The sequence below is a fragment of the Eurosta solidaginis genome, chromosome 2 (assembly GCF_040869045.1).
Source record: "Eurosta solidaginis isolate ZX-2024a chromosome 2, ASM4086904v1, whole genome shotgun sequence".
Lineage (NCBI taxonomy): Eukaryota > Metazoa > Arthropoda > Insecta > Diptera > Tephritidae > Eurosta > Eurosta solidaginis.
Window position 1 is genome coordinate 59480851 of NC_090320.1, and position 15628 is coordinate 59496478.

Consider the following 15628-nt stretch of genomic DNA (forward strand, 5'->3'; position numbering starts at 1 on the left):
GGGCGAGAAACCCCACGTACCGCTCCCCCCTTCCGCATTATTTCACAGGCGATGTCTTCTTCAAATCGGGACTATAATTCATATATGATAATTTTCGCCTAAGTATGTTGCGCAGGGCCTGGAAAAACTAATTTATTTCATTTAAAAGAACCACCCTATTGTATAGATATATGTAATATGCACATTAGTGTGCCCGAAAATTATATGGACAATTTTTTTTGTATTTTCACTTGGAAACCCCTTAGATTTATTCCAAATTAGAAAAAAATTATATATAAAAAATTTTAGATCGTTTGCATAATTATTGGGCGTGCCTTGAGCCCACAAAGTTAGCTAAAAATGCTATTTTTCTCACTATGACTCGCTTAATTGTTCTTAACTTCAGTAATATTTATTTTATAGAACAACTTTATTCACAAATATCTGATGAACAATGTTGCTCTGTATTAGTTTTCTTTAACATCAATATTTAATACAGAAAAAACCAAATAAAAAATAACAGCGAAATTTTCACATATCTTCGCATTCTTTGCCTGATGATTATTTATTTTATCAAATGGTGTAATTATAAAAAGTTTTGTAATAAAATCTACTTCGTGCTGATAGCAAATTGTTTTTGATAGTTTTTGACTACTTGCAATATATATTATTTTTGTTCCTCGTCTTTGTGAGCATTGGTTTTGTAGTCTTGCATCAATTTCACCGTTCGTTCAGCTGTATCGTTTACCACGTGAATGACATTAACAATTTGAAGAGCAGGGGTGGCTTTCCGTAATTTACAGGAGGACCGTTACTATTTAGCAGGCCCGTTAATTTGCTTCATAACTGTTTTTTCTTCTTGCGGCCGTTATTAGTCTTTTGTAAGCTATTTTTACCTAACGCATTATGTTTTTCCATAAATTAAACTAGTAGCTTCAGTTGAGCAGCGTTTGTTTGTTGGCTCCTATGTAAATAAATATCAAACATTTTAAATCACAAAAATATTAAAAATTTTAACTTACATTTTGATGCGGTTAATAGCTGCGAAAAAGAAAAACGAGAGCAAAAGTGGTGTCGAGCTGTTTATATCGAACGTCCGATACAACGCGACCATATTGTTTGTTAGAGAAAGCAAAAACGATACTTCGATACTCGTTTCTGCTCGATATCGAATTAGGGAAAGCCACCCCAGTTTTAAAATTACTATTCGCAGGCCATAAACTTGGACAATTTTTCAAAAATGCTGTATTGATTTTAAAGCGAAGAAAAAAATTGTTTGTCTCAGAAGAAATGAACTGATCCATTCCGCTTTCAATAACATGCATAACATTTAAATTTTGAACTGAGGCGCGTTTTTACGTCTTCATCTAAAGTCTCACGACTCAATACCTTCACCATCTCTTTTTTTTACTCAACAGAAACACTGTTATCAAAAAATGCTAAAGCCACACATTGAGGACTCAAGTACCATAAGTCGTTTTTAAATTTGTGTAATGCAACTTAAAAAAACCAAATAAAAATCAATTTTTTTAAAAGAATCCAGTTTTTTCAAAACCTGGAAATCTTTGTATGGTGTTTGTGCAGCAGAAGGGGCAGAGAACCACATCTCAACATATATTGAAACAATAAAAATACATGTATTACGTAAAGCTTTCCTTTCTTTTGCGCGCCAAGAAATATTAGTGTTAGCTCAAAAAAACTCCCTGTAATCATCTCTTGGCTGTTTAGTTTTGATCGCATCGTTCACAAATTCAATTATTTTATCTTTATCTACTGTTAAATATTGTTTGACATCATTATCTTCCATTCCAGGCTGATAATTATTTTGGTTAATATTTCCCCATGTATTTTTAAATTGCTCAAATATTTTTATATTTGGGCTTTCGGTTTTGCTTATCTTAACTTCAAAGGCACTAAAAGCTAAACAGCCAAGAGATGATTACAGGGACTTTCTTGAGCTAACACTAATATTTCTTGGCGAGACTTCACCTATTCGCGATTCTGCTTTTCGCGTCCCTGGGGCTGTCCACCACGCGAAATGGATGGCAAAAGCTATATACTGCTTAAAAATATTTTTATTTCGACGTGAATTTGATTTGGCAGTAAAAGATAGGAAAGCTTTACGTAATATATCTATTTTTATTGTTTCAATATATGTTGAGATGTGGTTCTCTGCACCTTCTGCTTCACAAGCGCTATACAAAGATTTCCAGCTTTTGAAAAAATTGGAGTCTTTTAAAAAAAATTGATGCTGATATATCTCAAGTTGCATTACACAAATTTAAAAACCACTTATGGTACTTCAGTCCTCAATGTGTGGCTTTAGCATTTTTTGATAACAGTGTTTCTGTTGAGTTAAAAAAAAAAAAGAGATGGTGAAGGCATTGAGTCGTGAGACTTTAGATGAAGACGTAAAACGCGCCTCAATTCAAAATTTAAATTTTATGCATGTTATTGAAGGCGGAATGGATCAGTTCATTTCTTCTGAGAAAAACCATTTTTTTCTTCGCTTTAAAATCAATACAGCAGTTTTGAAAAATGATCGAAGTTTATGGCCTGCGGATAGTAATTTTAAAACTGCTCTTCAAATTGTTAACGAATAAAGTTTTTCTATAAAATAAATATTACTGAAGTTAAGAACAATTAAAGCGAGCCATAGTGAGAAAAATAGCATTTTTAGCAAACTTTGTGGGCTCAAGGCACGCCCAATAATTATGCAAACGATCTAAAATTTTTTATTTACTGTTTTTTCTAATTTGGAATAAATCTAAGAGGTTTGCCAAGTGAAAATACGAAAAAAAAAAATAAGGGGCACACTAATGCACATACTCGTACATAAATATGTAATATAATTTACGCCCTTTCCTTAGTTCCAGCTGGCTATACATATAACTAGTATGCGTATTTTGCTTTAAAATTTACTCACCTGTGACCCCGACGATGTGTTGCTGAGCTAACGTTACTGTGATTGCGACATACACCATCACCGCTACCAACAGCAACATGTGCACAATTGCCATCAACACCATTATTTGTTGTTGCATTCGTTCCACTGTATCTACTGCCACAATGCTCCATTTCATCACAGCCAGAAGTCGTACAAGTTGTGGAAGTGTTCGCTGATGAGATATTAACATTTGTCGCATTTGTTGTTGTACTTGAGCATTGCTGATGTGGCTGTTGGTGTTGTTGGTGGTGATGCTGCTGCTGCTGCCCCACCAATCTCTCCTCGGTTTGCGTTGCAGGGCGATTCGCTGTCATAGTGGTTGTTGTTATTATTGTACTCGTTTTTTAAATGTTGCATTCGAATCACAAAATTGTCTGATAAAACATTTATGGCGGTGCGTTTTTATTTTGCATTTCTTTATTAGTTTTTTTTTTTTTTTTTTTAATTCAGTACGATTACAGTTCTCTGATTATTATTGCATTACTTTGCATCTGGAATGAGAAAAGAAAAGAAATTAGAGCAAATTGTTGCGGGCGTTGCAAATTACGATTAAGCAATGGAGTTTTTATTGAATGCACTTTTAAGTTTCGAGATTTAATTTCCAATTCCGACAAGACAATATCCGAACAACATAATATCCCGGTGAGCAAAATTTTGACAACTCCAAATCCCGAAAACACGCAATCCAGACAAATTCACTGAAATTTGCCAATTTACATATTGTCGGGACTAGGTCGTGTCGGGATTATGAATTGTCGGTATTATGTGGGGATTATGTGCTTCGGGATTTTGTAAGTCGGGATTGTGTGATACACCCTGATAAGGTCTTTGGTACTTTCATACCCTTCGAAAAATATTTCTATGATTTTTTCAAATGTTTCCTTTCAGACAATCGGGATGCGATCTTTTTTATACTCATCTGAGCAGAACTCACAGAGTATATTAATTTTGTTCATATAACGGTAATCCGTAACGCCATAAATTAATCGAGATAGATATAGACTTCTATATATCAAAATGATCTGGGCGAGAAAGGAAATTCATTTAGCCATGTCCGTCCGTCCGTCCGTCTGTCCGTTAACACGATAACTTCAGTAAATTTTGAAGTATCTTAATGAAATATGGTATGTAAGTTCCTGGGTACTCATCTCAGATCGCTATTTAAAATGGACCAACTCGGACTATAACCAAGCCCACTTTTTCGATATCGAAAAACCGAAAAAGTGGGAAAATTCATTACCCAAGATGGATAAAGCAATGAAACTTGGTAGGTGGGTTGAGCTTATGACGCAGAATAGAAAATTAGACAATGGGCGTGACACCGCCCACTTTTAAAGGAAGGTAATTTAATTTGGCAGTCGTTAAAGATATCATGATGAAATTTGGCATAGACGTTACCCCTATTTCGATATGTGTGCTCCGCCCTTTTTCATTTAATTTGTCTAGAATACTTTTAATGCCATAAGTCGAACAAAAATTTACCAATCCTTGTGAAATTTGGTAAGGGCATAGCTTCTATGACGATAACTGTTTTCTGTGAAAATGGGCGAAATCGGTTACAGCCACGCCCAGTTTTCTTACACAGTCGACCGTCTGTCCTTCCGCTCGGCCGTTAACACGATAACTTAAGCAAAAATCGATATATATTTACTAAACTTAGTTCACGTACTTATCTAAACTCACTTTATCTTGGTATTAAAAATGGGCGAAATCCGACTATGACCACGCCCACTTTTTCGATATCGAAAATGAAAAAAAATGCCATAATTCTATACCAAATACGAAAAAAGGGATGAAACATGGTGATTGGATTGGTTTTTTGACGCAAAATATAACTTTAGAAAAAACTTTGTAAAACATAAGCCACCTTTTCATAGGCCGGGTCACATATATAAAATTCAAATTATGTATGTATGTAGGTATAGATCGAGTTGCGTCCTAAACGGATGGACCGATCACAACCAAATTTACACAACCCACTAGAAACCTTCCAAGCAGGGACGGAAAATAATATTTTTTTTTCAGAGTCGAAAAAGTCCTGATCAAAAAATTGTCCTAGGTGAAAATGTTTGAGTTCCCAGGTATCCCTATAGCAATATCATGTCGAATCATAAATCCTTTTTATTTTTCGAACTTTTTCCATAAAAGTCCCCATATATAAGTAAAATCTGTATTTTTATTTTTTAAGTCCGATAGAACTAGTTAAACTCGGACTTTTAAAAATAAAAGTCCCGAAATAAAAGTTAAATCAAGACTTTTATTTTTTAAGGCCGAAGTAAAAGTCCCGCTTGATAACAAAGCAACGGCTTATCCGAATTAAAACAAGTAAGGAAGGTTAAGTTCGGGTGTAACCGAACATTACATACTCAGTTGAGAGCTATGGTGACAACATAAGGGAAAATAACCATGTAGGAAAATGAACCGAGGGAAACCCTGGAATGTGTTTGTATGACATGTGTATCAAATGAAAGGCATTAAAGAGTATTTTATGAGGGAGTGGGCCATAGTTCTATAGGTGGACGCCATTTAGGGATATAGCCATAAAGGTGGATCAGGGTTGACTCTAGAATGCGTTTGTACGATATGGGTATCAAATGAAAGGTGTTAATGAGTATTTTAAAAGGGAGTAATCCTTAGTTCCATAGGTGGACGCCGTTTCGAGATATCTCCACAAAGGTGGACCAGGGGTGACCCTAGAATTTGTTTGTACAATATGAGCATCAAACGAATGGTGTTAATGAGTATTTTAAAAGGGAGTGGGCCTTAGTTCTATATGTGGATGCCGTTTCGAAATATCGCCATAAAGGTGGACCAGGGATGACTCTAGAATGTGTTTGTACGATATGGGTATCAAATTAAAGGTATTGTTGAGGGTTTTAAAAGGGAGTGGTGGTTGTTGTATAGTGGTCGCCTTTTCGAGAGATCGCCATAAAGGTGGACCAAGGGTGACTCTAGAATGCGTTTGTACGATATGGGTATCAAATGAAAGGTGTTAATGAGTATTTTAAAAGGGAGTAATCCTTAGTTCCATAGGTGGACGCCGTTTCGAGATATCGCCATAAAGGTGGACCAGGGGTGACCCTAAAATTTGTTTGTACAATATGGGTATCAAAAGAAAGGTGTTAATGAGTATTTTAAAAGGGAGTAATCCTTAGTTCCATAGGTGGACGCCGTTTCGAAATATCGCCATAAAGGTGGACCAGGGGTGACTCTAGAATGTGTTTGTACGATATGGGTATCAAATTAATGGTATTAATGAGAGTTTTAAAAGGGAGTGGTGGTTGTTGTATAGGTGGTCGCATTTTCGAGATATCGCCATAAGGGTGGAAAGGGTGAAAGGTTTTAATGAGTATTTTAAAAGGGCGTGGGACTTAGTTCTATAGGTGGACGCCTTTTCGAGATATCGCCATAAAGGTGGACCAGGGGTGGCTCTAGAATGAGTTTGTACGATATGGGTATCAAATTAAAGGTATTAATGAGAGTTTTAAAAGGGAGTGGTGGTAGTTGTATATGTGAAGGCGTTTTCCAGATATCGACCAAAATGTGGACCAGGGTGACCCAGAACATCATCTGTTGGATACCGCTAATTTATTTATATAGGTAATACCTGCCAAGATTTTAAGGGTTTTTTATTTCGCCCTGCAGAACTTTTTCATTTTCTTCTACTTAATATGGTAGGTGTCACGACCATTTTATAAAGTTTTTTCTAAAGTTATATTTCGCGTCAATAAAACAATCCAATTACCTTACCATGTTTCATCCCTTTTTATACCTTTCATGAAAATGAAATGGTATATTAATTTCGTCACGAAACCGAAAATTGTAAGTCCTTAAAAGAAAATAGATAGACCCACCATTAAGTATACCGAAATAATCAGGTTGAAGAGCTGAGTTGATTTAGCTATGTCCGTCTGTCCGTCTGTCCGCCTGTCTGTTTGTATGCAAACTAGTCCCTCAATTTTTGAGATATCTTGATAAAATTGGTGAGCGGGTGTATTTGGGTGTCCGATTAGACATTTGTCGGAACCGACCGGATCGGACCACTATAGCATATATCCTCCATACAACCGATTTTTCAGAAAAAGAGGATTTTTGTAATATCTTACCCAATTTAACAGATTGAAGCTTCAAACTTCACCATATACTTTCGTATATTGCACGTATTGTTGCCTGAAAAAATTGATGAGATCGGTCGTATATATAGTATATATCCCCCACAACCGATTGTTCAGATAAGGAACTTTTCGTAATTACTGCCCTATTTTAAGAGCTAGAGGCTTCAAATTTCAACGAATGCTTACGTATATAGCATATGTTGTTGTCTGAAAAAATCATAAAGATCGGTGGTATATATAGTATATATATATAGTATATATATATATATTTATATATATTTTCGCAAATTTTAGCCCCATTTTAACAGCTAGAAGCTTCAAATTTCACAGAATACTTACGTATATAGCATATATTGTTGTATGAAAAAATCATAGAGATCGGTTGTATATATAGTATATATCTCATACAACCGATTGTTCAGATAAGAAACTTTTCGCAATTTCTACCCCATTTTAACAGCTATAAGTTTCAAATTTCACCGATTGCTTACGTATATAGCATATATTGTTGTCTGAAAAAATCATAGAGATCGGTTGTATATATAGTATATATCTCATACAACCGATTGTTCAGATAAGAAACTTTTCGCAATTTCTACCCCATTTTAACAGCTATAAGCTTCAAATTTCACCGATTGCTTACGTATATAGCATATATTGTTGTCTGAAAAAATCATAGAGATCGGTTGTATATATAGTATATATCTCATACAACCGATTGTTCAGATAAGAAACTTTTCGCAATTTCTACCCCATTTTAACAGCTATAAGCTTCAAATTTCACCGATTGCTTACGTATATAGCATATATTGTTGTCTGAAAAAATCATAGAGATCGGTTGTATATATAGTATATATCTCATACAACCGATTGTTCAGATAAGACACTTTGTGCAATTTCTTCCCCATTTTAACAGCTAGAAGCTTCAAATTTCACCGATTGCTTACGTATATAGCATATATTGTTGTCTGAAAAAATCATAGAGATCGGTTGTATACATAGTATATATCTCATACAACCGATTGTTCAGATAAGAAACTTTTCGCGATTTCTACCCCATTTTAACAGCTATAAGCTTCAAATTTCACCAAATTCTTACGTGTATAGCATATATTGTTGTCTGAAAAAATCATTGAGATCGGTGGTATATATAGTATATATCTCATACAACCGATTGTTCAGATAAGAAACTGTGCGCAATTTCTGTCCCTTTTTAACAGCTAGACGCTTCAAATTTCACCATATGCTTACGTATATAGCATATATTGTTGTCTGAAAAAATCATAGAGATCGGTGGTATATATATTATATACCCCATATAAACTCTAATTTTTGCCCCCTTTTTACGGCTAGAAGCTTCAAAATTCATCAAATTTCATCAAATAGTTACGTTTACGTCATATATTGTTGAAATACGTGATTCGTAGTCATAGTTTTTACACGCAGACCACAAAAAACCTGAAACTTTGCATCCTCACTCAAAGTACCTACCTGTTTTTTATTTTATATTTATCTTAAAAATCGTTAAGGTATGTAGATCTGTTCACTATATATTTCTTATCTTATACATCCGATTATTCGGAGATTACGAGCGGGATAAAATTATTGTTCAGCCCCATTCATGAAAGGTATGAAGTCTTCGGCACAGCCGAAGACAGTCCCGTTTTTACTTGTTTCGTATTTGGTATAGAATTATGGCATTTTTTTCATTTTTCGTAATTTTCGATATCGAAAAAGTGGGCGTGGTCATAGTCGGATTTCGTTCATTTTTCATACCAAGATAAAGTGAGTTCAAGTAAGCACGTGAACCAAGTTCATTAAAGATATGTCGATTTTTGCTCAAGTTATCGTGTTAACGGCCATGCGGAAGGACAGACGGACGACTGTGTATAAAAACTGGGCGTGGCATCAACCGCTTTCGCCCATTTTCACAGAAAACAGTTAACGTCATAGAATCTATGCCCCTACCAAATTTCAAAAGGATTGGTTAATTTTTGTTCGACTTATGGCGTTAAAAGTATCCTAGACAAATTAAATGAAAAAGGGCGGAGCCACGCCCATTTTGAAATTTTCTTTTATTTTTGTATTTTGTTGCACCATATCATTACTGGAGTTGAATGTTGACATAATTTACTTATATACTGTAAAGATATTAAATTTTTTGTTAAAATTTTACTTTAAAAAAAAATTTTTTTTAAAAGTGGGCGTGGTCCTTCTCCGATTTTGCTAATTTTTATTAAGCGTACATATAGTAATAGCAGTAACGTTCCTGCCAAATTTCATTATGATATCTTCAACGACTGCCAAATTACAGCTTGCAAAATTTTAAATTACCTTTTTTTAAAAGTGGGCGGTTCCACGCCCATTGTCAAACATTTTACTAATTTTCTATTCTGCGTCATAAGATCAACTCATCTACCAAGTTTCGTCGCTTTATCTGTCTTTTGTAATGAATTATCGCACTTTTTCCGTTTTTCGAAATTTTCGATATCGAAAAAGTGGGCGTGGTTATAGTCCGATATCGTTCATTTTAAATAGCGATATGAGATGAGTGCTCAGGAACCTACGTACCAAATTTCATCAGATACCTCAAAATTTACTCAAGTTATCGTGTTAACGGACGGACGGACGGACGTTCATGGCTCAATCAAATTTTTTTTCGATCCTGATTATTTTGATATATGGAAGTCTATATCTATCTCGATTCCTTTATATATGTACAACTAACCGTTATCCAATCAAACTTAATATACTCTGTGACCTCTGCTCAACTGAGTATAAAAATTTGGTACCATCCGATTCTCCTGGATTCCTAAAATTCCAGTAGCCACACCTCTTTCTGTATATAGAAATTTCCGCACAGAACATGCAATATTTGAGTATCTAAAGAAGCCACGTTATTTAAATTTGGCACGTAAATTACTGACATTGCATGTAGTTGATCCACATAATTTTTTTGGACAATGGGCGTGGCACACTAACTACTTTCCAAATAATATTTTTTGGACTATCAAGTGCGATAACTCGTACATACTTTGAGCAATATTTTTGCAAATTGGTAAGCGAACTTCATATTTGTATTTGTACGTGCCGACGGAAAAAGTTTTAAAATCGAATTAAAGTCACACCCACTTGTATATAAAAATATCAAAACTGGCTACTTGAATTCATTGCTAAGTACGTGAATATGTCGGAGTTATTTCGGGACTATTGCGGGATCATTTGGGGATCCTTCGGGTTCATTTCTGGATGACTTTCGGGATCCCGTCAGGGTCATTTCGGGATTTTTTCGGGATCATTTGGGGATCCTTCCGGCATCATTTCTGGATAGTTTTCGGGATCCGTCCGGGATTCCGTGAGGATTATTTCGGGACTTTTTAGGGAGTATTCCGGGATCATTTATGGATGGTTTTCGGGATCGCGTCGGGTTTATTTCGGGATCCCGTTAGGGTAATTTCGGTACTCTTCCGGGACTATTTCCAAGGATGGTCATAGGCTAAAAATAATGTCGATATATAAAAGGGGCGTGCCACCTCCCATGCAAAACAAATATTTGGTACTACATAACTCTGAAGGTATTCATGCTAGAACATTGAAATTCAGTAAGGAGTTATATGTGGGGTGGGTGAGAAGGTGTGTGGCACCTCCCATATAAATGGAATTTATCATACTGCATATCTCTGGACGAAGTAATGGTAGGATAATGAAAATTGGTAAGGAGCTATATCAGGTTAAGTCCTAACATCACCAGTAAAATTTGGAATTGGAAAAAGGGGGCATGGCAACTTCCCTACAAATGGGATTTTTCAGAACTATGGCTGCCGTAAAAACTTAGATTATTATAACTGCTAAAGTTTGACTGCAGAGTTGTTTGGATGTTATTCCTTTTGATTGTTTAGTAATCTTCCGCCGTTAAAATTTTTTTTGTTAACTTCAGTCTATCCACATATTCTATCTATATATACTAGAAGACCCCGCAGACGTTGTCCTGCCCTAAATTTGGCCTATCTGCATACAAATTAATAAGCTTTTTCCATCTGACTCTGCCCTCCCCCCTCCTCACTTTTTCCTAATCCTTTTATTCACTCCTCCCTCCGTCTTGTTCGCTTCATCTATCTCCATCTTCGTCTCATTCTCAATCTCCTTCTCTTGTTTCTCTTCTCTCAATTCTTTCTCATTTTTCTGCATCCCTTATTGCTTGTCCCAGAAGGTGTTATGTATTTTAGTCCAGTCCCAGTTCCACTCCCACTCCGAGTCCCAGTCCCAGTGCCACTCTGAGTCTCAGTCCCAGTCCTAGTCCTAATCCCACTCTGTACTAAAGCACTCATCAACAGCTTTCATTTGATATCCATATTGTATAAACACTGTCTAGGCATTCACTGGCCCACGTTTTGGCCTATATCTCGCGACCCTAGCCACCCAGGGGTATGAAAATTATCCTCTACACAACTAAGGACTCTCCTGAATTAAAAAAAAATGTCATAGTACTTCTAAATCGCGGGCCCCCACAGAAACCGCCCCCTCTCGGCGGGCCTCGTGATGTGCTATACTTGATATCATTCGCCATAATATTTTTTATTGATAAGCAGGTTGTTTAATTAAACACCAAGCAATTACACGGAAGTATATCCGCACCACCTGAGAATATGAGTGCCACTGCGTATAAGTAACGTTTTATTATTACGTATAAACAAATAAAAAAATTGCAATAAAATAATATTGCGACTACAAACTGAGATATAACCTATCCTATGTCTCAAGTTAGATGAAACTACACACGGGGTGCAAAACAAATTCAAAATCGGTTTAGTAGTTTAGGAGTCCATCGCGGCCGAAAATGTTGTGACACCTGTTTTTTATATATTAAGATAAAGTTAAAATTATGAATGTTTGTATGTAGGTATAAATCGGGTTGCGCCCTAAACGGATCGGCCGATCACAACTAAATTTGAATCACCCACTAGAAACCTTCCAAAGATTGTCATAGGCTAACCCTAACTTCAATATAAAGAAAGGGAGTGGCACCTACCATACAAATGGAATGTTTGATACAGCATAACTCTGGAAATATTCCAAGAACATTGAAATCCAGTAAAGAGTTAAATTGGATCAATCCCTAACACCACTAAGAAAATAGGGGGTGAGTAAGAAGGGGCGTGGCACCTCCCATACAAATGGAATAATGATAATTGGTATATGACGTTAAGTCCTAACAGCGCCAGTAATATGTGGAATTGAAAAAACAAAAAAAAAAAAACAAATGGGACTTTCAGAACTATGGCTGCCTTAAAAACTTAGGTTATTTCAACACGTAAAGTTTGATTGCAGAGTTGGGTTTTGCTGTTATTCCTTTAGTATTCTTTTATGTTATATTTAGGGTTGGTATTTTTGGAGAAGCCTGGAGGAACCGGAAAAAACATTTCTGTTTAATTTGATATTAAATTTGATATGCCAGTTGCTTTCTCAGATACCGCGGATACCATTTGTGTAGTGGATGTACAACTCCGCATTTAAATGACCACTGTCTGCAAACATCTGATACACCGATGTGCAACATAGGCAAACGGTCAGGCCAAAGTGAGCGTGTGCGATGTGTGCACCATGACTCATAAACAGTCGCTGCAAGTTTTGGGCTGAACCTTAAGAATTTAAGGTGTAATGATCATCCCAAAGCTGGTGCTTTCCTGTTCCTTGCTGGAACAGCCGCAGTTGAAGTAAATGCGTGTTTTTTCGTCTATAGACGGCTTTACGTACAAAAATTTACTTCTCTTTAGAAATATGATAGGGCATTTTGGTGGAAACACTTCAGCAGCAGCTTTTGCTAACCAACTTCTTGAAATTACTTATCGCAAATTCCTATTTCTTTACTAACAGATTTGATTTCTTTTCCTGCAAGTTTTTGAGAAATTATGACTTCAACTGAATAATTAATAGTTAGCTAATGTTTCTTCCAAATATTGCATCTATCTTTACAAACTATAAATGGTTCTCAAGGGCATTTTAGGCACCTTAAAATGAGGATGTTAATATCACTAGAACCAAGACAACTTATCATTCTAGAGTCCCAAGCTGTGCATATCCAATTGAGTTTATTAGCTCTTATGAGCCATCAGAAACATCTCCTCATTGATTGATCCTTAAAAAGGGCCCATAATATCATAATATCTATGCTTCGTTATTTCGGTTATCCACGCTTATGTAGTGGGAAGGACAAGCCTTTTCATCACAAAACTTTTACGAATGTCATTGAAGGAATTCATTTTATCGGAAAATTTCGAAAACAAAAAAGTTTAAAACCAAGGATTCCATTGATACCGATAGATTTGTCTTTTCAATTTTAAACGCCTCGAATTTCCTATTCAAATAAAGCTCAAGGACGATCATTAACTGCGAACTAAGGGATTGATGAGCGCAATACAAACCTTTATAGCTTCAGAGCTTCTGCAACTCAATTTTCAACCTCACCTACTCGAGGGGAATCCTTTTACAAATATGAATACATCATGCAACAACAGTCATTAGCTGTAGCAGAAGTCAATCTAAGCAACTCATGTTTTACCCATGGCCAGTTACGCGTAGCCTGCATATTTTTATAGAAACGCGGGGTAAAACCCACGGATATAAGCCAGTTACATATATAAATAAATTAGCGGTACCCGACAGATGATTTTCTGGGTCACCCTGGTCCACATTTTGGTCGATATCTCGAAAACGCCTTCACATATACAACTATGAGCCACTCCCTTTTAAAACCCTCATTAATACCTTTAATTTGATGGAGTGACCCCTGGCGATATTTCGAAAAAGCTTTCACCTATAGAACTAAGGCCCACTCCCTTTCAAAATACTCATTAACACCTTTCATTTGATACCCATGTCATACAAGCACATTCCAGGGTTACCCTAGGTTCATTTTCCTACATGATGATTTTCTCTTATTTTGTCTCCAAAGCTCTCAGCTAATGTTCGGTTACACCCGAATTTAGCTTTCCTTACTTGTTAAATTTCGGTTTGTTTCAAATAAATATATACTTCTTTTATAGAAAAAAATACGTGTGTGCCAAGTACTCGAGAAGTTAGATGTGTGAACATACGGGTATACTTATAATCGTTATTTTTTCGAGTTTTTAGTTTGTCATCGGCTTCTTATTCGTTTCTTGTAGGCTGGTTATGGACGGATTACAATTATTTCATTGATTTTATATTGAAGTGTGTCTCATAACAAAGCCATGAAACATCGATAACAAACTGATAACACTCTGATAAGAAGTGTATAGCTTTTTTGGTAACAAGTCGACACACTTAAATCGATTACTTTTCGATAACAAATCGATAAATCCGCGGTATTAAATCGGTAACTCTGTGATAACAAGATCGAAAAATGTTTGAAACAATGTTTGAAACTAAATTGGCGAATTTACGATAGTAAAGAAGGCTCATTGACAGCTTTTGTTATCGTTAGCAAATTTACTATCTAAAGCAAATCCATAACACGTCTTTACGTCGTCGATAAAACACCTATACCAAACAGATAACTCGTCGATAAGAAAGGTATAGCATGCCCATAGCCCGTCGATAAAAAACTTATAACTCATCGATAACAAACCGATAACACTTCGTTACAAATTAACAGGTCAGCCAGTTTCGGTTTCAGTTCTGACTGCAAGTTCTTTCTTTCCTCTCCTCTCCCCTCATTTTCTTTTTTCTTTTCCCTACCCTTCATTCCTCTATCGATATCGAAAATTTCGAAAACCGAAAAAGCGCGATGATTCATACCCAAAGACGGATAAAGCGATGAAACTTGGTAGGTGGGTTGACCTTATGACGCAGAATAGAAAATTAGTAAAATTTTGGACAATGGGCGTGGCACCGTCCACTCTTAAAAAAAGTGAATTTAAAAGTTTTGCAAGCTGTAATTTGGCAGCTGAGTATGTAATGTTCGGTTACACCCGAACTTAGCCTTCCTTAATTGTTTTACTAAGCAATTTTCTATGCTTCATAACTCGAAGAAAAATTAACATATCGTAATAAAATTGGGAACCCATGCTTTCTCTATATCAGTAAATATTTCTGGTAAAAACGTACGGGATCGGTTAAGGACCACGCCCAATTGTATATCAAATATGTTTAAAAGTGTCGTAGACTAGAATAATGAGGTATATCTTAGCAAAACTTATGTACATCCGAACTTAGACTCCCCTACTTATTTTGGAAAAGTGTGTCTTTAAAATATGCCTCAATAGAATTAGAAAAGTAGTTTATCTGAAGTGAACTATACAATAGAAACTCACGCTTAGTATATAATGTTCGGTTAAACCCAAACTCATACACTCTTCTTGTTTACAAAAAATTTTCTGACTTTTTATACTCAGCATGCTTTGCACACAGAGTATTTTAACTTTGATTGGATAACGGTTGGTTGTACAGGTATAAAGGAATCGAGATAGATAAAGACTTCCATATATCAAAATCATCAGCATCGAAAAAAAATTTGATTGAGCCATGTCCGTCCGTCCGTTAACACGATAACTTGAGTAAATATTGGGATATCTACACCAAATTTGGTGCACGAGCTTATCTGGACACA

The 15628-nt window shown here is 35.9% G+C and overlaps 1 protein-coding gene across 8 annotated transcripts in view; it reads right to left on the reverse strand.

The window, feature by feature from the left end:
- Oatp30B (Organic anion transporting polypeptide 30B) overlaps nt 1–15628 on the reverse strand; it is a 171069-nt gene that overhangs the window by 60957 nt on the left and 94484 nt on the right. For all 8 annotated transcript variants that reach the window (XM_067765521.1, XM_067765522.1, XM_067765519.1 and 5 more), the window contains one exon: nt 2906–3417. In XM_067765521.1, the coding sequence (XP_067621622.1) occupies nt 2906–3240 (335 nt within the window). In that variant the 5' untranslated portion in view covers nt 3241–3417. The remainder of the gene's footprint in view (nt 1–2905; nt 3418–15628) is intronic.